Here is a 22,047-nt window from a genome sequence, read left to right as displayed (position 1 = left end):
ATTGTTATCAGTGTAAGTTTCTTGTCACATTGACTTGAAGGGAAAGGGTGGTGGGATCAAACCTAGGACTTCCAACGTAACACTCTACCACCAAGCCCCTGATTAAAAAGAGCATGAATGAAATTGGTAGTGTTTGTGTGTTATTAATTGCTTAGAACTTTTCCCATCCTGAGGCCTGTTCTAATGTCCTGAATATCAATTGTCTGCTGTTTTCTTCTACCTCTACGCATTTGCTCAGTGGACTCTAGTGGAATCTCTCCTTGTGCGTGTTGTGAACTTCAATTCACCCTCTGTGAGTCAAATCAGAAGTCTCTTTGCACCTATTGTGCTCCAGACACATCACACATTTTAATTAATTACTAATTTACATGTCATTCTGTCCCAACAGATGATTTTACAGCCCAAGAGCAAAGCCCCATATGTTTGCATTCCAAGCAAGCAAAAGAGATAGATTATAAGCAGTTGCTAAGTGACCCAATGACTGATCTCAAGTTAGAAAGTAGTTGCCAACTTTCCTTAGAAATGACAATGTGATGATCTGGAATTTGTCTTCCATGTTTCCCCTAGGATTTGACCATCATGCTGCCTATGTTACTAATCCTTGTGGGGGCTTGGACAACACTGCAAGCTGACTTCCTTTCTGACAAAAAGGGTAAGGATTTTCTATCTAATAATGTCTGTTTTTGTTAAAGTATATTATAAAAAACGGTAATGGAATTTTCTCCAAAATAAGCATTCAATTGGGAAGTTTTTATAAAACAGTATATAACTCTTGAGATTTAAGAAATCATTGTGGGCAGAAATATAAATTCTATACTTCAGTGAAAAATTCAATTCTAAGAGTATATATTATATGGGCATTGTGGAAGAAGGCAACCTCTGGAGACCATGTTTAGGACCCCCATTTCCACTGAGAATTTCACAAAAGGCCTCACAAGAAGCAAGAATAAACTTCTACCATTTTTCTTTTCTTTTTTGCCCCTGAAATTCAGTGGTCTAAGGGTTTAGTATGATGAGGGAGGTTAAGAGAGGAAAACTGTTTGATGGCCCCAGCCCAGCTCTATCTAGAACTCTCCATAAAGACTGTATTCTATCTTGGTACTGCCCAGCACATAGCCACTGTCCACATAACCACCAAGCAGTTGAAATGTGCACAGTTCAGCTAGAGCAATGAACTTTGGGGTTTAGTTAGCTAATTTAGATCTGAAAAGCCACAGTAGCCAGTGGCTGTTGGAATAAAGGTGAACTACACAGGCAGTCCTGGAAACCTTTGCATGTCAAACACAGGTGCGTAGTCATGAAGGGCTTTTAAAGGTCAATGGAAAACACTGGCAATTTAGTAAATGAATAAATTAAAGATTAAGTGTTTCACAATGTATAGTGTTGCCCTTGTTTGGATGAAAAATTTTAAGAAGTTGTTTAGACACACACCAGAAAAACATAACAGAATAAGACATAAATTGAAATTTTTTAATTTCTTCTTTTTGCTCATTGTGTTTAACAGCATTTCTACAATGAGTACTGAGTCCTTAATTAAGTGAAATATTTTATCTTGAAAGCAAATCCTTTTTTTTTCTACTCAGATACTTTAGGATATGGCTCATAATGAGAAATAAATACATTTTACACCGTAAATCATTGATCTTACAAATAAGTAGGCACTTTTATACAATGGAAACCAGATGTCTACAAGACAACTGTTTTCATGTTTGATATATGCTGCTCCCAACCCCCAGTATGTTCTATTTATCTTCTATACTCCTGTGAAAAGGAAAGAAGAAGTCTAGAAATTGTTATCCCATCCCATCCACTGATTATAATGCTTATTGTGAAAACTACACCTTTAATGAATGACAATATGGTAGATTGTTCATATTCAGTAAAACCATGTGAAAGTTACAGGTAGTGCCTGGATGATGAACTAGCAATTATTTTAAAGAAACTTTTGCCAAATTACTTCTGTATAATATATTCTAATAAGCCATAACAAACCAGTATGTTACTTAACAAAATAATTAAAATCTGTTAAAGACTGGGAATATAGCTCAGTGGTAACATATCTGTCCCATATTCTTTGGCCCTGAGTTTCACCCCCAGCACCATACACAAAATGGACAATTTAACAATGTATCATTTTTGTTTGTTGTTGTTGTTTGAATCGATAGTTTTACTTCTACCACCTGTCAATTTTACTGTTAAAGCCATTGGATTAGCTCAAGTTCTTTTACACTGGGCTCCAAATCCTGAGCAAGGGCAAAGAAATGATGATCTACAATATCACGTGAAAATAAATGCTCCACAAGAAGATGAGGTAAGTGCTGGCTCTGATGACAAAAACAAACAAACAAAACCAAACAGAGAGTGAATATTCATTTTTAAACTGCATTTTTCTTCATGAAGTGAAATTCTTCATAAAGAACAGCCAATTATTAAAGATCTTCTTGTGTTACCAGTAGGATCTATAAAGTGAATTAGATGTGTGCTTATTATTCAAAATGCAACAGTAGCATAGAAGGCTTTATCTCAAGGAAAATTCTCTCTCTCTCTGTCTCTCTCTCTCTCTCTCTCTTTCATGTGTGGGGGGGGGGGGGGGGGGGGGAGGTGGGTCTGTGCACATGTACATGTGGCTAGGTATGCAGGGCTATGAAGGCAGCCACAGGTTGATACTTTCCTTGATCCCTCTCCTAGACCTTTTGTTTTTGAGAGAAGTCTCTCATTCAATTGCAAGCTCATCAATTTGACTAGGCTTCAGGGATCCACCTCTCTGCACTACCCCAGTATTGGGGTTACAGGTGCCTGTTGCCATGTGCCTTGAATTTTACATGTGTTTTGGGGACCCAGACTCAAGTCATTGTGATCACACAACAGTGATTTTATTGATTCAGCCATCTTCTGAGACTATTTACCAACTTTTGAAGGGTAATGCATTTGATAGTACTGTTTACTTATCTCCTAAATCGTCAATAAAACTAGAAGAAAGTCATGAACAAAATGGTACAAGGGAGCAGTACAGGGTCAGAAAACCCAAGGTGAAGGCCAAGTTCATTCATTACCTTGTTTATATCCTCGGGTCTTCAGTTGATTTCTCAGATTTATGCTAGGGATGTGCTAACACATCTACTGCTCATCACATTTGTACTAAGGTGAAAGAAAGAAAGGGACATGTAATTTGCACTAACCATTTTGGAGTAAATATGAAATATTAAAGAATTTTCTGTCCAGAAGGTGCTCCTAGAGAGGAGACTGGCATTAATGATGAGAATCAAAGGCAACTTGAGCTTTAATTATAATATGGTGTTTGTTATTAAAAGAGGAACATGTGTCATTGAGAAACTATATTAATATGACAATGCCCCTTTTCTAAGAAAATTACTTAACTATACTTTACATTATCATTTTCAAAGTGGAGTAAAAGGCCTATTTGATTAATGTTGTTTTCTGTTTCATACCATGACTGGCGGGTTTCATTTTAGTATAATACCAGGAAGACTGAAAGCAAATATGTGGCCCCCCTTCATGACGGCTTTTCAGCTAGTGTGAGGAGCATCCTATGGAAAAGCCACTCTCTCCTGGCTAGCAGTTGGGTTTCTGCTGAACTCAAAGCTCCATCAGGTAAAGGAGATATGGGATATCTAAATTTCATATTTATACTTCTCAAAATGGGAAAGAGCCTCTTTTCTTTAGCCCAGCACCACACCTTCCAATCTCCTTTTACTCTTCCACAGCACCCACATTCTGATCATAGCTTTCCACCTGTGGCACCCCTTGTAAGCACAACCCTGTATTTACACTAGGAGCGGGGGCTTCTGATACACACAAGCAGAGATAGCTCTGATTAAACATTTTAACACAGGGCAACACAAAACAAGACAGAAAAAAAGGATGAGACAGGCCATCAGACCTTGGGATATATGACTTCCTAAATCATGTATGTTTTAGCCCCATATCCGTAAATGTTTTTCAAGTCTTTCTCCTATCCACTTCATTGGAGTAGGAGATCCTGCCTCCTGTACTATTAATTAGTCAGCTTTCTTTTTACTATAACAGATATGTAAGATAATACACTTATTTTGGTTTCTGGTTTTGGTGGGGGTTTCCACCCATGACCTGTCAGGCCTATTTTTAGTCCATTTAACAACACAGCATATCTTTCCAGAAGCAGGTGGTAGAGGTCTAGAGCCAGGAAGCAAAGGGAGGCATAAAAAGTGCAAGGGCCCAACCATCTATCCCCTTTAAAGATGTGTCTCCAAAGACCTCCCTAAAGCTCCCAACTCAGTCAGGACTTTCCACTTCCCAACTGCACCATGAGCAGCACAGCAAAGTCTTTAACAAATAGAACCTGGGCACACTTAACCAAAAACCCTGAACTGCGTTGGTAACAACACAGATGCATGCATTAACTCATTATTTTCCAGTAAGTTACCAACAGGCTTGCCCCTAAGTAAGGAAGGTTCTTCAAGGAATACAGATGAATATAACTATGGACCATTGTGTACCTTGCATTAAGCCATGATATGACATCTACTGAACAACTGAACTTCCTCTATGTGGTTTTCCTTTCAGTGTTAAGTTTCTGCAGTTCTAATCATTCCCCTAGTACCACCGCCCAATACATACTTATGCCAATCAAGTATTATTTATGCCACTAACCAAATGAAATCCATACTGAATTATTTCTTGGGTTGGAACTGGAAAACTGATGACTTACTTTGACATGACATAGACTGTGCAAATGTTTAGTATGTGGACACATGCATACATGCATGCATGCATGCACAGAATGATGAGGGAAGCCCTGTATCCATACGCTCCACGTTTATTTATACAACTAAATGTGGATCAAAAGCATTCTACAACAAAAGCATTGAAGCATCCATACTGTTCATGAACAGATTGTTTCATGCCTCTATTCTAAATAACACATTCTAACAACTATTTACTAAGCACTTATGTTAAGTATTCCAAATTCTCTAGAAAGTATTTATACTAAACCGGAGGCTATGTAAGCCATATGCAAGATGGGATCATATAAGAGACCTGAGCATCTGAAGGTTTTAGTATGGGAAGAAAGTTCTGGAACAAATACTACAGATACAGAGGCATGATTTTGTAGATACATATGTATCTATGTCATATATAATATGCATGCATGTATCATAAGACAAACTAACCAAATTCCAAATGACAATAGGAAGCTCTCTCCTCTCACCCTCTTCCTCTGTTCATTGAAAGGCACTTGATGATAGTGATAAAACTTAATCTATAGCTGTTTTAAGAAAAAATAAAAACCCTTCCATTATTCAGGGTTTCCTCTTTAGGAAGGTTATCCCTGATCCTAGCCCTGAAAATACTTTTTTTCTTCTTTGTTTGATAGAGTGTTCTGGGTAGCACAAACATAATTTGTGAGAAATCCAGTGCAAACAGACATTTGGAATCTCAGATTTTAAGTTATGGTATGTTAAGGAGACTGGCAAGCTGTTGTACATTGGTCTCTAATATAATGGGGTATTGCCGAAATGCATCTCCTGAGCAGTAATCCATGTGATATAGATGCCAAAAAATGGCTCATATAATCTAAGAAGGAAGGGGATTCTGGAGAGATTCTGTGACCTAACCTCTCATTGACAGCAGGAAAAACTGGAATTCAGGCAGCATTTGGGGAAATGCCTCACAGTCAGGTACTGACAAGGGTAGTGCTAGAGTGCTCAAGTTGTTGGACACATGACACTAGACTTGAACTTTCAGATATCCGTCTCACTGACACACCTCCATAGCTTCATCTAAAATAGCTGAAAACTTCTTTCATGTCAAAACCCGAGGCCTGATAGCTTTAGTTTCATTTCTCCAGTAAATTTGCCCTTTGCAAATGAGTTTCTATAAATGGATGTTTGTGGTCACTCACAATCAATAGTGTCTCAACAAAAGCACAAAATTCATAAGCCCTCATGACAATATTTTGTTCTTTTTATTTGTGATCCCCTAGGGTCTTCTGGAACCTCAGTTATGAATTTAACTTGTATGACAAACACTGTTGTGAGTAGTCACACCCACCTAAGGCCATACCAAGTGTCTCTTCGCTGCACCTGGCTTATTGGCAAGGATGCCCCTGAGGACACACAATATTTCCTATACTACAGGTCAGTACCTATTTTTACTTATGCAAATTATCCATTTCCTCTTCCCTTATAAAAACTCATGGGTGTTGCAATTTAGGTTTGGTGTTTGGACTGAAGAATGCCAGGAATACAGCAGAGATGCACTGGACAGAAATACGGCATGCTGGTTTCCCAGGACATTTATCAACAGCAAAGGGTTTGAGCAGCTTGCAGTGCATGTTAATGGCTCAAGCAAGCATGCTGCAATCAAGCCCTTTGATCAGCTGTTCACTCCGCATGCCATTGGTAAGACATTCATCCCAACACTGGAATAATAGAATAGTAGAATCTTTGCATTGGAAAGTGTCTTGCTACCATTCAAATATTAAACAATCATATAATCAATATGAGGAAAAAACTGAGATAGGCATCCCAACTTTAATTCTACATAATTGCTGGATGACTTGTTGATGTCGAGGACTGTCCTGAGAGTGGGAGGATGTTTAGTGTGGTCTTCTTGGACCCTATCTGTGAGTTATTTAACTCTTATCTTCCCTACTTGTTCCCTCTCCTAAACTGTGACCAAATCACATCTCAAACACATCCTTTTGAGGGTAGAGTTCTCCCCAGTTGAGAACGACTGCATCCGGAAAAGTCATGGCAATGCTCATCTGTTCTGGCTTCTTCCATGAAATGTATATCCACAGGTCTTGTAATAGATTGTACCCAGAACAGTTCTGAGCCTTTTCCCCAAGGTGTGGTCCTTCTGCAGTCCAAAGGTATCATTCAGGTTTTCCATCATGTGGCTCTTCTTTCAAAGCTAACCATCTCCAATCCTCATTGGTCCTTTGTAGTGGTTTGGACTCATCTCTAGACCTTTAAACTATATGCCAACAGGTCTCTTCTCTCCTCCACCCTTGTCTTTTCTTTACCACTTCCTCTTTCATTTTTTTCATATGTGTATGTGGACTGTGTATGTATTTGTGCAGGTGTGCTTGTCCATGCAGAAGCTTGGGATTAGCATCAGAATATCTTCCTCAATTGCTTCTCTATTTTATTTGGTAAGGATCAGAAACTTTCACTGGATCGGGAACTCACCATTTTTGCTGGACTGGTTGGCTAGCTTAGTGAGGCCCTAGAATCCACCTATCTCTACTACACAACCACCACCCCCAGCTCTGGGGTTACAGCTATTTTCACCTGAGTGCTGGGAATCCAAACTCAGATCTCTGATGCTAGTATGGAAGTGCTTACTCCTGTAAAGACATATTTAGCTCAATCTGTTCTTTTTATACAGAAGCTTCTTGTTCTATCTGACAAAAAAGACAACAATAACAAAAAATAACACTGAAACCAGAAAGGAGAAGTGATATTCCCCGAGCTATCCCTCTGCTGGGAAATGGATGTGGGGCACATGGTCCCTGTTCTGTCCATGAGCACAGGCTAACTTGAAAGTTAAAGGAATGCTGGGTACACCTTGCAATGAGCTGATGGGGGAAGGGTGTCAATCAATGACTTCCATGTGGAGTAGTGATTTCTGTTCTTTATATGAGTAAATCTATTCGGCAAGCCACACCGAGAACCTCATGGGAAGCCACCCACTTCCTGTGGCCTTGAGATTTGTTGATTGAGACCTAATGGTAAACCTTGAAAAGAGCATATCTTAGAAACTGTGGCTTGGGGCTATGAGCCCTGATCAGAATTTACAGAATTGCTGCTGATCTACCTCTTCTTCTCTCCCCTAGATCAAGTGAATCCTCCAATGAATGTGACAGTTGAGATTGAAGAAACTTCTCTTTATATCCAGTGGGAGAAGCCAGTTTCTGCCTTTCCAGTCCATTGCTTCAATTATGAATTGAAAATTTACAACACAAAGAATGGTTACTTTCAGGTAATTTTTAATATCTTTCCAGTATTCCATGATAGACATCCATTATTTGTGGAGCATTTAAAACAGTAGTTCTTAACCTTCCTAATGCTGCGACTCTTTAATATAGTTCCTCATGTTGTGGTGACCCCCAACCATAAAGTTATTTTTATTACTACTAAATAACTGTAATTCTGCTACTGTTATGAATCCTATTGTAAATATTTTTGGATATACAAGTTTGCCAAAAGGGTTGCAACCCACAGGTTGAGAGCCACTGATTCAAAAGTTTCAGTAGTAACTAGTCTGGGTGTTTTTAAGTATCAACAAAATCAATGTTGACTTACATCTGCCCCAGGTATTACAGAAATAAATCAAATCTTACAGTACTTTTATTTTGAAAAGACGAACTTTGAGTTGAAAATATTACAAAGGATAGAATGAAATTCATCTGTAAGAGCTTTGCTAAAAATACAAATGGTACAGTTACAGTAGGGGAAAACAGAAAGGCAAGCTTTCCAGAAGTTAGAATTAGCCTAAGAGCCTGTAATTCTACTTCTAGGTGTGCATGCAAATGATTTCAAAACAGGGTCTCAAAAAGACATTTGGACACCCATGCTCACAGCAGCATTACTCACAGGCTGAAACAGCCCCCACATCCATTAATAGATGACTAGAGTCAGGCTTGGTGGCGTACATTTGTGATTCCACCACCCAGGAGGGAGGCTGAGAGAGGAAGAATGTTGTAAATTTGAAGGTAGTCAAATGGATTACATAGCAAGATTCTTACCTGAAAACAAACAAACCAAACCCAAAGCCCTACAGAATATGAATAGAAAAACAAAATGGGATATATATCAATATATACAAAGGGACATGATTCAGTCTTTGAAAGGACATTCTGATACATGCTACAATATGAATGAGCCTAAGGACAGCAAGCAAGATGAAATAAGCAGATCGCAAAGGACAAATACTGTATGATTCTGCCTTGATGAGATACCATGGGTAGAGAAACACACATAAACAGAAGGTAGTACAATGGCTGCCAGGAAAGGGCAATGGAAAATGGGGAGCCATTGTCTGATGGGAACTGTGTCCAGAATGTAAATTTTTGATCACTGGGTGAGGGGAATTGAATGGAGGGTCTCATACATGCAGAGACCAACTTCAGACTTGGAAGATGAAAAGTACGTTGCAGTCTGGTTGCACAACAGCATGTCTCTCCAAAATTTCTGGCCTGCACACTTGACAATGGTGCAGTGGGCATGTGTTACACCCATGGGGTTTTATTATGTTAATTTGTACCTTGTCCACAATAACTCTTGTGTAATTATGTTTCCTATTTTATTAAGCCCCACCCCCCAAAGCCAAATAATTTCTTATAGTCACAAAGCTAAAAGTTAAGAGCACTGACTGCTCTTCAAGTGGACCCAGGTTCAATTCCCAGCACCCATGTGGCAGTGTACAACTGTCTGTAACTCCAGTTCCAGAGGATCTGGTGTCCACCCACAAACATACATACAGGCAAAACACCAATGCAATAAAAATAAATTAAATAAAAATGAATGGACATAAGTTAAGTCCTGCCCTGGCAAATGGCATCAGAGCCTCCCACCATAGGAAAGATCAACAGAGTACAGAATAGAGAGGGGGCAAAATAGCCTTGTCATCCTCTACAGCATGGAGCTGAATGCAGCCTGGGGGCATCAAACAGAAACTTCCTTCCCTTGGAAAAGTGAGAAGGACATCACAGTGTGTGTTTCCAGAAATACCCTCTGTGAATGCTTTCTCTTGTAAATTTCTAATCTGCCATAGATTAGCATTTTCATAAACATTAAAAAGGATCAACAAGAAACAAAACAAAACAAATACACCCAAAGATATGAAAACACAAACCAATTGATCATGTGCTTGGATGTCACGGCAATGTCCAATGGCTCTCCACTTCTGAACTGTGTTCTCACTGTCTGCACTGATCTTATCATAGAGCAGCAATCAGCATTTCCTGACCGGTACCAGTCCACAACCACACTGTGCCTGCCAGGCGTGTGAGGAAAAGGAATAGGCCAGAGGCATGAGAGTGCATGCTTCATCCAGCCAAGCGGTAGTAGTGACTGAGCTGGCCTCAACATAAGGCTAACACTAGACTTGTAACTCTGTACTTACATAGCAACTTTAGAGTGGCTCTGTGAGATTTTTACTAGAAGCCAAAGAGCATCTAGTTTAAAACCAGGGCCACGGGCAATGAGCAGCATCAAAGGATTTTACATGGTTGAGAAATGTAGCATTTACAGGGTAGAAGGGTATTCCTGGCTGCAGTGTGAAATTTGGATGTGAGGGAGACCAAGTAGGTACAAGGATGTGAGCTATTAGTACCATCCAAGCAATAGAGCAAAAATCCCGGACTGTGGTCACTCCCCAGGGCTGAACAGGAACAAACCACATGCTGTTTAGGACTACGACTTACCAGTGTGGAAGGACAAGGTAACAGAGATTATGTATATTGTTGAAGGTGACACCAATTTTTCCATATGAAACATGAATTTTTCTACATAGCTTCACCTGGTCCTTCAGCTGACCCTTTTATATATTTTAGTTATAAGATCACTTTCCTCCCTCAGGGTAACTTGCCAAGACCTCACACTAGAACAGTGTAGAATAAACTCATGACTATTCTCTGTTGATTTTAGATTACTTGTTAAATAATGAGCCACATTACCTGCATGTGACCCCCTCAAGCTGGTATTCTGCAAAAATTATTTGTCTAGGCATTATTATAATGTTAATTTTTCCCATTTAGATGGAAAAACTGGCCACCAATAAATTTATCTCAAAAATTGATGCCATTTCTACATACTCCATTCAAGTGAGAGCACTTCTGAGCTCGTCCTGCAGGGTGTCTGGAAGCTGGGGCCAGTGGAGTCAACCCATTTATGTGGGTGAGTCCCTACTGTGTATTTAAAAGCAGTGGCAACAGATAATCCTGGCGAGTGCACATGTTCACTCAGGTCTTGAAATGGCTTCATCTTCATTCTGCTTCACCTTTCATCCATCTACTGTGTCTTCAAGTAGACACGTGAGTTCGAGGAAGCCTCGTGGTCCCACTGTCTCTCCAGCACAAGCCCCTCCCAGGCCTATTTTATTTTGTTCCATAATTGTTATTTAGATTTTTCTGTTTTTACTTCCATCCACATTGTGTGTGTGTGTGTGTGTGTGTGTGTGTGTGTGTGTGTGTGTGTGCATGCATGAGTGTGTGCTGTATGTGAGGGTGTGTGTGGGGTGTATGCAGGTATGTGCACTGTGTATGTGTTCATGCAGGACAAAGGGGGATGTCGGGATCCTGCTCAATCATTCCTTACCTTGTTCCTTTGAGACAGGGTCTCTGGTTGAACTTGGGGCTCGGCTGGTATGCAGTAAGCACCAGAGGTCCTCATACCTCTGCCCTCAACAGCGTTGTGTTTACAGGTAACCATGCAGCCATGCCCAGCTTTCCATATGGATGTTGGGAATTTGAATTCAGTCCCTTATGCTTGTACCGCAAGCACTCTTACCTGCTGAGGCATCTCCCCAGCCCCTATCTAATTATTTAGAGTACATTTTTTATTTTCAGATAATTGCAGGTTCATAAGCTGTGGAAAGAAACAGAAATGCAATCTTTCTTTGACCTAGTTTCTCCCAATGGCAACATCTTGCAAAATCGATAGTATAATTTTAAAACTACAAAATTGACATTGATGACCCTCCATCTTTCTCAGAGCCTGTGTATTTAATGCATAATCATTTCTTTATGTTTAGTCTTATGCCGTGTTAGTATTCAGTCAAGATGCCAAGTTGTGTATCATAAGATTGATCCCTTTAACCTTGGAAACATGCCCATCCTCTTTTGCCCCCCATTTCTAGGCCCTGGAAAAGGTTCCAATCACCATAATTTTGTGATAATCAAGTGTGAATTTATTTGTTTCCCTTTAAAACACTTTTAAAATTAAATAATATTAAGGTCCATGAAACCTGGATCCATTCCTTAACCTTTAGCTTAACGGATAGCAATGCGGATATCTCTTGGGCATGTGTGTTGGTTTTGAACCTATTTTTTATTTGTGATCAAATTGACAAGTTTATTTGGTAAATAAATGAGTACCATACATGACAAGTAACAGGGAATGGGTAGCAACCATGGATGAAGGAGTATATTTCTTGGATAAGGGAAATTACTGGTATATATAGATATTTGCAAAACACTGCTCTAGATGATTTTCATATATTCTCTTTGATAAATCTATCAAGAAACCCATCCTTCAGATAAGGATGTATATTTGGAACATTTAGGTGATGTGATTACCTCTGCAAGCTCTGAGATGGGGTGAACCCTAGGTTAATGTATTCTAGGGCCCAGTCTCTTAGCACTCTGTCATGGTGTGATAGGACCCTACATGATGCAAGGTGCTTAGCAAATTAGACTGCCATAGAGGACTTTGTGGTTATAGCTGGTTACATTACCTCTTACAGAACCTAAGGGGTGTTCCAAAACAACGGGGACAGCACACTTAAAGGGAAATTTATGTCAGGCACATACTAAAATTTTCTACTAAAGTAATTTGCTCACTTGGGCTACAGGGTGGGTCCTCCGGAAATTCTTGGGCAGCGAACCATTAGCCTGTGTGGTGGTGAGTCAGAACTGATGTTACCAGGTTCATTTCCAGGGGAGAGAGGAATGGCAGAAAGGCTTGAGAGGTGGAGCACTGATCTGGGTCTGCAAGGAGGCTGAGAACATTGCCCCCAATTCCTTTCGCCCGCTTCAGTTGTTCAATACACAACCAACACTGCCGTGTTCAGGGCCTGACAGCACTGGGTTTTGTGTGTGTGTGTGTGTGTGTGTGTGTGTGTGTGTGTGTGTGTGTGTGTGTGTGCGTGTGTTTGCTAGGAGCAGCACCGTGAGCTTCCCAGGGAGAGGAACTGAAAAGGGTATGGGGAACTGAAAAATGGACAGCCTCACTCACCTACCTCATAATTTTGATGAGGTGAATCTTCTTCTCCCTCCCTTTCTCCCCAGCTGAACTAAACTGGCCTGGTACACATAGGACTGCTCTCAAAAACATGCCATTTGCACAAATAAAACTTATTCTGTGCCCCAAGAGAAAACCAAGACCATTAGTCTCAAGGAATTTGAAACAAGATTATTAATTTTGTCAAATCCTGTAGCAGAAGCTTTGCATGTTTGTATTCTGTGGATTCCTTTTATGAAGTGTTTTATGTGTTTCTCAAGTGTATAACTCTTATTGGCCTGAAGCTAGTGATGTTTCTCATTGTGGTCCCTATATTGCAACCTAAACGAATTTGAAAAAAAAAAATGAATATGGACCAACAGACCTCAGATGAGTACGGTAGAGACCAAGGTCAGAATCTTGGCTAAGAAGTCAGTATTGTTTGCTGAGTGCTTGAGTCTTGAAGTTATAGTTGGTGTTGACTGTTGACACTTTAGAAGTTAAGAGGGTGAGGAAGCAGCAATAGATAAAATCAGATCTGGATTTTAGCTGTGGCTCTGCCAGTGTGTAGTTAAGTGGCCCAAGTTAGAGATGACTAAGTAATCAGAGAGCATAGTACAGCGCTGCGGATTCCGAGAATAAACTCAGGTTGTAAGAGGGAGTGATAGTCTGCCACCACAAGGGGGATTGAGTGAGGAGCATGCTAGTCTGAGTTTTACTACTCTGACCTAGTGTTCCTATCAAGTAACCTTTCTGGGCCTCAGTCCTCTTGCCTCTAGATGTGACACTTCATTCCCTGGTTGTTTCTAACTGCCATTCTTGTGACTCCACTCTCCAATATTCATCACCAAAGCACCGAGAGTAAGATTGTGATCCTTGAGAGTTTACTTTAAGCTTGTTTTTAACTTATTACTCATTTTCTACTCTCCCGCTCTCTTACCATTTCCAAAATAACTGCTTCCTGGCTTGGACCTGGCCTCATTATATTTCCCTCCCAGGTATACTTCATTGCCATTTGCTACTGAGAATCCTATTTCATTTATTGCCACCCATTTCATGAAGACGAGCTGATTAATATTAGCGCGTATCTTATAAATCCATCCTTTTTGAAATTTACTCCCCTGCTCAGTTTAGGATCATTAGTGAATTTAATCAATGCAGACTCTCCGTTTTCATCAAGATGATTAATAAACATAATAGGAAGTCCAGGCCCCTCAGGGACACTTTGCACGGCTCTTCCTTACCCCAGGAGGATGCAGTAATAATCATGCTCAGCTTGCAGTCTCTCAGGCACTTTTGCTGCTATATTCGTTTCCTTCAGACACTCTTCCCTCTCTCCTACCTTGCCTCACAAATGGCCCCTGGGAGCCCTCCTGGATTTTCACTATCACCCGGTGCCTTTGATATTATGTTCACCCCATTATTTTAATTAAGCTAAGGAAATGGAAGCCTGAAGATATTAAGTGACTCAGTCATTGTCAAATAGCCAAGGAGTGATTATTCATTTATAATTTCCCCAAATAAGTGCCATATGAACCAATTAGCAAATTAGGATAGTTTAACTAATTAACCCATTATAGCCCAAGGTTACTTCATGACGAATGAGACACAGGAAATTGGATTGATGATGTAGAGAGCTCGGCGTTGGGGTTTGGGGGGGTGGGGGAGTGGGGTGGGGGGGGGGGGGTGACTTCTGTTCTGCTTGGTAAGTTCCTTGGCCAGTCCAATAAGCACAGGGGATATAGATGCAGTGAGCAGGACAGCCAGCAAATAAGATCTCTCTATCTGCTTGAGATTTACTTTGAATCTTCCCTCTTGCCCTGGGATTTTCAGAGCATAGGTTTTCTTTCTTTCTTTCTTTCTTTCTTTCTTTCTTTCTTTCTTTCTTTCTTTCTTTCTTTCTTTCTTTCTTTCTTTCCTTTCCTTCCTTCCTTCCTTCCTTCCTTCCTTCCTTCCTTCTCTTTTTCTCCCTGTCTCTCCCTCCCTCCCTCCTTCCCCCCCACCTCTTTCTTCCTTTTTCTTTCTTAAAAATAAACAGTAGTAGCAGTTTCATTTTTCAGTGCTCCTTATCAACTCCCCTGCATCAGCTGGCTTCTGCTTTAAGAGCTGACTTCCCAATTTTACGGTCTTTTCTCCTTCTCAAACTTGAAGTTCCGGATTCTTCTGTTCTGTTGTTATCTTTGCCATCTCCTGTTTACTGAAAACTTTTGTGTTTTGGACCCTGGTCTCTGAAGCTTTCTGTTTTTTTTCACATCTTCTTCTGTCCTCCACTCTGTGACCTTCAAATACTGAGTGTGGAGCAAGCAATTATGGAAATAAATGTTCCCAGGGTGCATCCTGCCCCATGGAAATGAGAGTGTTAACTGCATTTATTTGTAGCTATGCCCTTGGTTAGGAGCTGACCTATTTCTTGGTAAGAGGTTAGACTGACAATCACTGGACTCCCTCTTCATGTGAACAATGGTTTGCTCCACCCTCACTGAAGGCTGTATCTGCCACTCTGCGCCTGGTATTATTAGAAATCAGTGGAAATGTGTTCTTTCAAAAATCTTTCTTCAGGTTTAAGACGGTGCACTTATAGGGAGCAGAACAAGACTCAATCACCCTCATTTTCACATGGCTCAGTCAGCAGTGTGGTCACTGTTCACAGGGTGACTGCTGCTGTCTGCTGTGACAAATCCCTCAGCAACAAAGACAGGCCACTCAGAGGAGGTCTTGACCTTCACTTTCCTGATTTGATGTGAGTCAGTGTATGTGTGGGTGCAGGGGGACATGAGTGGTGGCCATACTGTCAGAGCAAAGCCCAAACCAGGGTGGCACATAGGAGTGGGGACTGGATGGAGGGAAGGCTTTTTTTGACTTGGTGCCCATGACAGATGTGTGCAGCAGTTTACCTCCGCCTGAAGATTATGGACTCAAAAGCTGGGAGGAGATGGGGTCACCTTGGACCCTTGCATTTCCTTCATGTTTTACAGCCTATCAGAAAAGCTCAAGCTCTGGTTCTCACCCCTTCTTCCTTCTGTGCCTGGAGGTTTCTCCCCGGCCCCTCTTCATCTGCCATCTGTTTGCCCCTTTCTCTGTCTCTTTCCTCTCTTCCAGCCCTTCCTTCTTAAATTCTCACACTGTGGTGCGACAAAGTACAAACCCGAAAAGGGAAGAAGAAAGGGAAACAGGAAAAAGGAAAGAGTCAGTTTGGCTTTCTCTGGGTTTCCCAAAAGGATTCTGCTGGTTTAAAGCTTCATGAGGTAAGAGAAGGGTCAATACAGGGTGGGGGAGGGGGGAATTCTTAGAAAGAAAAACAAGTGACCCAGTAGCAACAAGGAAAACCCCTCATTGGCTACTGTCTCAGCAGTGACCTTGGATTTTTCTTTGAAAATGGGGGATTTCACCTGGGTAGACATTGGAGTTGAGTCAAACAGCTTCCTTTGACTCAGGCTTCTGTGGTTTCAAGGTTGGATGAATCTTGCCTAGTAAGCCTCAAGCTGGACCACCTCGGCTCTGAGGGCTGTCCCACTATCCTGAAGGAAGGGTAGCAGTAGGCTTTCAGGCTCTGTCCTCTAATGCCAAGGTTTTTGGTTGGTTGGTTGGGTTTTTTGTTGTTTTGTTTTATATCAAGTGTGGCCACTTCTCTTGGTGGCCACACCAATCAATCCTCTATGCATAACAATTTATGTGAAGGAAGGACTGGATCTCTGTGCCTGGCCCTGTGAGAAGCAAACTTACAGTATCTAGAATATCTGCCCAAATGACCTGCCTGTCTACTAAGTAGATGGGGGAAAGAAGACAAGGGTCTGCTCAAAGCTGCTGGGGGTAGGCCTGGAACTGGGCAAGAAGATTGCCTTTACACCTGTGTGTGCTGACTGATGCTCCCTTGTTCCATTTGTTATGTTCAAGCTGGAGAAACTGAGGCACAGAAATAGACCTGGCTTGGGATGTATACTGCTGCAGATGTGACATTCTGCTAGTTCTTGGTCTGCTCAGGCTCCCATCTAGGCCAAGCAATGGAGTTGTTTACATTGACCTCCACATGCAGTTTTTGTCTAAATATTTATTCCATATTGTGCACCATACTCGTGTGTGTGTGTGTGTGTGTGTGTGTGTGTGTGTGTGTGTGTGTGTGTATGATGTGTAAGTGCATGTGTTCATGTTTGTTTCTGAGTGTGTGAGTATGGGCATGCATGTGCCACACAGAACACTGAGGAAGTTAGAGGACATGGAACCATTAGGTGTTGGTCTTAGCATTAGGTTCTTTGCAGTTGCACACATCAGCCTAGCTGGCCCTCAGATTTCTACAGATTCTCCATTCTCTGCCTCCCATTTCCCTGCAGTTTTTGCCAGGATAACAAATGCCTGGGCTCCTGTGCTAGGCTTTTGTGTGGGTTCCGGAGGTCTGACCGCAGACTTTCAGGCTTGTGTGATAAGCTGTTGTACCCACTAAGCCATCTCGCCAGCCTAATGCAATGTTCATCTTAATTCGGATTCTTTTTTTTTTTTTTAAATGTTTTAAATTTTTTGTTGTTGCTTTGAGACAGAGTTTCTCTGTGTAATAGCCCTGGCTGTCCTGGAATTCACTTTGTAGACCAGGCTGGCCTGGCAATCATAGAAATCCACCTGCCTCTGCCTCCTCCCATTCCACCCCTGAGTACTGGGATTAAAGGCATGTGCCACCACCAGCTGGCTTAATTCAGATTTTTGAGGAGTGAGACTAACCATGACTTCTGACCTCTTTCTTGCTTTATACCCAGAATTCTGGTGTTTGTTTCTCTTGACCTGAGGATTCTGACAGCTCTGCAATTATGGTCTACCCTGGAGAATCTAGGGAAATTAACTTGATGCCTTTGCTCTGACACAATGCATTAATCCCAATCATAATTACCGAAAACATGGATTGATCGGCTACCATGGACCGGCACAGATGCTATGCACTCTGTGTGTGTGGACTCGTTCCCTCTCACTCCTAGCTTCAAAGCAATACACAAAGTGAAACAAATCCACTGCTCAAGGAAGGTCACCTCAGCAGCAAGAGACAGAACTAGGTCCAAACCTCTCCATCCTGAGTTACTCACTTCTGCAGGACATTTCACCCTCAGCAGCCAACCTGCAACTGCTTTAGCAGATTCACAGAAACAGGCTCCATAGCTGCTCATGGGGACGAATTCTGAGTTTGTGGGAGCTCTGGAAGGCACAGGTTCCTTATGGAATCCTGAAGAGGAGAAGGAAACTGTACCTTCCCCATTGTCATCCATCCCGTCTGGGCCCAGTCAGGATTATGAAAACCACCAGGCTTCCACTTACTCAGTCCAAAGCTTGTCAAGTCATTCATATACACAGTGCAGTCTCCATGGCCCAGCTTCTCCAGGAGAGTGCAGCTTTACGCATTTGCCTGTGGGTCTTGGGTCTTATACAAGGCATTTTGCTGCCCCATCTTTTATTTGTTGTTATTTTCTCCTCGGCTCCTCAAGCCAGCTGATCTCCCAGAGTCCACCTGAAAGCTGCCAGAGAAAGCTCAGTCACAGGAGGCGACTTTTGACTTTTGCTTGAGTTGGGAACCTTTCCTGAGTGACACCACAGCTTCACCCTCCAAAAAGGGGAAAGCCACAGGAAGCTGGTTAAACCCTATATCATAGACTAACATATTGACACCATCTTACTTACTCAACCCTGTTGACACCATTTAAACCGCTCCCACCACCTGCTGCTTTAAAAACACAGCAGGGCTGTTTTATTTGAAGGGCTCCACCAATTTACTAATTAGTACGTTTGCTTCAAACCTATTATTGAGTCAGAGTCAGATTCAAAATCGATACTGAAGCTGTCAAAGTACAAACGGGTATGGACTAAGGTGGAACAGAACTAGGAATCAAATTCACCTCTGTAGAGCTCTCAGTCCCAACTAGTAGATCACAGAATCCTAGAGCCAGAGAAGCTGCTGTCCCAAGACGTGAGTCATTTGATGGAGCTTCCAAGGCAGCCAGAGGCAGCTAGGGAAGCTAGCCTATGTCACCTAGAGATTCCCTGCCTTCTATTGCGACCATCCATCTTACCCAGTGTACACTTCCCACAGAGCTCCCATGAGGTTCCTTATTGTAAGGTCAGCTGGCTGAGATGTCAAAAATCATGGGAAACAAAGCCACCTGAACCATATTATTGAGTACTCTAAATCCGCTGTGTTGGTAAGATCTGCAGAGCACCCAGCAATGAGGCAGATGGGCTGGTGGGCTTTTCCATAGGACAGGCTATGTAACTCCCTCTCTCAAAAACACATCTCTGTACAAGCAAGTGAGGGAGTAGTACCCCGAGGAGAGCGATGGCTCAGTGGTTAAGAGCACTGACTGATATTCCAGAGGATGTGGGTTCAATTCCTCAGGCCATCTGGTGTCTAATCATGTCAGGATAAACATAAAGAAAAGAAAAGGGGGGGGGGGAAGGAAGGAGAGAGTACCCAACAATTCTTTTTAAATTTTAAATTATATTTATTTATTGTTATGCGTATTGAGGTGCGGCGTAGAGATGCATGTCACAGACAAGCCTGTGTCACAGCCCACATTTGGAAGTCAGAGGACAATTTGAAGGAATCAGTTATCTTTTTTTTCTCTTTTGATAACCATATTTCTTTTTTATATATAATTTTTCTTAAAAAAGAGAGATTTTCTTTCCTTTTACATACAAACCCCTGTTCCCCCTCCCTCCTCTTCTCCTTCTCCCCCCATACCTACCACCAACCCACCCACATCCCCTCCTCATAGAGTAAGGCCTCTCTTGGGTAGTCAACACAGGCTGTTATACCATGTTGGGGCCAGACCTAACCCCTCCCTCCTACATCAAGGCTGAGTAAGGCATTGCATCATAGATCTCCTGGGCAAACCCAGATAGGGGAATAGAGGAGAGGGGATGGGAGGGGATGGGAGGTGGGAACATGGGGAAAAGATGGGGAGGGAGAACAATGAAAGAGATATCTTGACAGAGTGTACCATTAAGGGGATGAGGAGAAATCTGTAGCTAGGGAAAAAACCCCAGGAACTCACAAGATTGTCCCCAGCTAAGACTCATAGCAATGGTGGAGTATATTCTTGAACTAGCCTTCCCTAGCACTCAGATTGGTGTCCTCCCAAATTGTCATCATAGAACCTACATCCAGTAACTGCTGGAAGCAGATGCAGAGACTCACAGCTAAGCACTTGGTCAAGATCCTGGAGTACAATTGAAGAGAGGGAGGGATGACTGTAAGAGCAAAGAGGGTCAGAATCATGATGGGAAAATCCACAGAAATAGCTGACCTATGCTAATGGGAGCTCATGGATGCTGGTCTGACAGCTGGGGAGTCTACATGGGACCAAACTAGGCCCTCTGAATGTGGGTGAAAGTTGAGTGGCTTGATGTGTTTGTGGGTCCCCTGGCAATGGGACCAGGACTTATCCCCAGTATACAAACTGGCTCTTTTAGTCCTCATTCCCAACAATTTCTTAAGAAACATCTGTGACTTCAAGATGAATAGCATGTAAGAAATGCTCCTGAAGTCAGATAAATGATTCACATTACTTAGAACTTTCTTTTGTTTTCTTTTATCCCCTCCCCTCTAAAGCCCCAGTCTTAGGATCAAGCCTAGAGTCTTGCCCATGAGATTAGGAAAGGAAAGCTCTGAGGTCATGTATTCCAGGACATCTGAAACATTTCAACTTTAGAGTATTGAAATACTGATCCATTGTTCTGCCTTCAGCCAGACAAGAGAAGGTCTTTGCTTGGATTCATCTTTTTATAATCATTAGTTCTCTCTCTCTCCCTCCCTCCCTCCCTCCCTCCCTCCTCCTCCTCCTCCTCCTCCTCCTCCTCCTCCTTCTTCTTCTTCTTCTCTCTCTCTCTCTCTCTCTCTCTCTCTCTCTCTCTCTCTCTCTCTCTCTCCATCTCTCCCTCTCTCCCTCTCCCCTCCCCTCTCTTTCTCTCGCTCTCATTGATAAAATAACTGGAGAGATAGCTCAGGAAGTAATGGTGCTTGCCACCAAGCCTGATGACCTGGCTCCATCCCTGAGAACCACATGGTTAAAGGAGAGTGTGAACCACCTCCTACAAGTTGTCCCATGATCTCCACCCATGCACCTTGGTACCTACAGCCTTCTATCATAAAAGAAATAAATGTTGAAAAGAAGTAGAAATAAAATTTAAATAACTGAACTGCTGGTAATTGACAAGTCATTTTTACTCAACAGTATGTGAATAAGCTCTCTTGCACTGGATTGACCTGTCAACATATTTTCTTTGAGGTGAAGCTCACAATGCTTGTGGTCTTGAGTGTGAATTATACTCTTCACATGGTGATATAGAAAGAGAGCCTGGAGAGGCCATGTTAACTCCTTCCAAGCACTACCCATGACTCTGCTACCTACACAGTAATTTCCATGTAATGAGAACTTTAATTTTTAGTTGAATGAAGTAAAATCAGTTGCCTCCATGGTTTTTGCTCATTCACTGAGAATCTACACTTATCTAAGTTAAGAGATAAGGTGAATAAACCAGTGGTATAACTGAAAAGATTTTTGTAATCATGGTTAGAAGACAACGGTACTCTTATCAGGACTTGGCATATCAGGCCAGTGGGTATTACACAATTTGAGCCACAAATTATTGAGTGTGTGACCATGATGATATTTACACCATTTCTTGTTCTTTTCATAGGACTCAAAGTTTTGCTGTCTGTCTTTGTAACAGTTATGAACAAACAGACAGCATGGCTAATGACTTTCAATGACTTTTTTAAAAGGAGAAAACAAACAAGTTCCTGACTAGCCTGGAACTTACTATGTAGACCAGGCAGGCCTCTGACTTGTGATTATCTTTCTGCCTCTGCCTCACAAACTCTGGAATGACAGGTATGCCTTGCCATTCCTAGGGTGCTAAGGCCTGCTTATAACAGACACAAAAACATTAAAAAAAGAAAAGACAAACTTAAGGTTTTAAAGACTTTTTTATGTGTATGTATGTGGGTGTATCTGAGTGTGTGTTTATGTACATACGTGTGTGGTGGCTTCAGTGATCAGAAGGTATCAGATCACTTGGAGCCAGAGCTGCAGATGGTTCTACATAGCCTAATATGGGTGTTAGAAAG

The 22,047-nt window shown here is 41.7% G+C and overlaps 1 protein-coding gene across 2 annotated transcripts in view; it reads left to right on the top strand.

Annotated features, from left to right (window-relative positions):
• The first annotated feature begins 576 nt into the window (after positions 1-576).
• The window catches only part of Il5ra (interleukin 5 receptor subunit alpha), a 30,456-nt gene continuing 8,985 nt past the window's right edge, over positions 577-22,047 (top strand). The window contains exons 1-8 of one of the 2 annotated variants that reach the window (XM_036180338.1): positions 577-652; positions 2,166-2,311; positions 3,474-3,612; positions 5,984-6,137; positions 6,214-6,401; positions 7,841-7,986; positions 10,766-10,908; positions 13,257-13,260. In XM_036180338.1, the coding sequence (XP_036036231.1) occupies positions 580-652; positions 2,166-2,311; positions 3,474-3,612; positions 5,984-6,137; positions 6,214-6,401; positions 7,841-7,986; positions 10,766-10,908; positions 13,257-13,260 (993 nt within the window). In that variant the 5' untranslated portion in view covers positions 577-579. The remainder of the gene's footprint in view (positions 653-2,165; positions 2,312-3,473; positions 3,613-5,983; positions 6,138-6,213; positions 6,402-7,840; positions 7,987-10,765; positions 10,909-13,256; positions 13,261-22,047) is intronic. The other variant, XM_036180337.1, reaches the window with a different exon arrangement.

This window comes from Onychomys torridus, chromosome 3 (genome assembly GCF_903995425.1).
Source record: "Onychomys torridus chromosome 3, mOncTor1.1, whole genome shotgun sequence".
Classification (NCBI taxonomy): Eukaryota; Metazoa; Chordata; class Mammalia; order Rodentia; family Cricetidae; genus Onychomys; species Onychomys torridus.
This window is presented reverse-complemented; position numbering and strand designations above follow the sequence as displayed.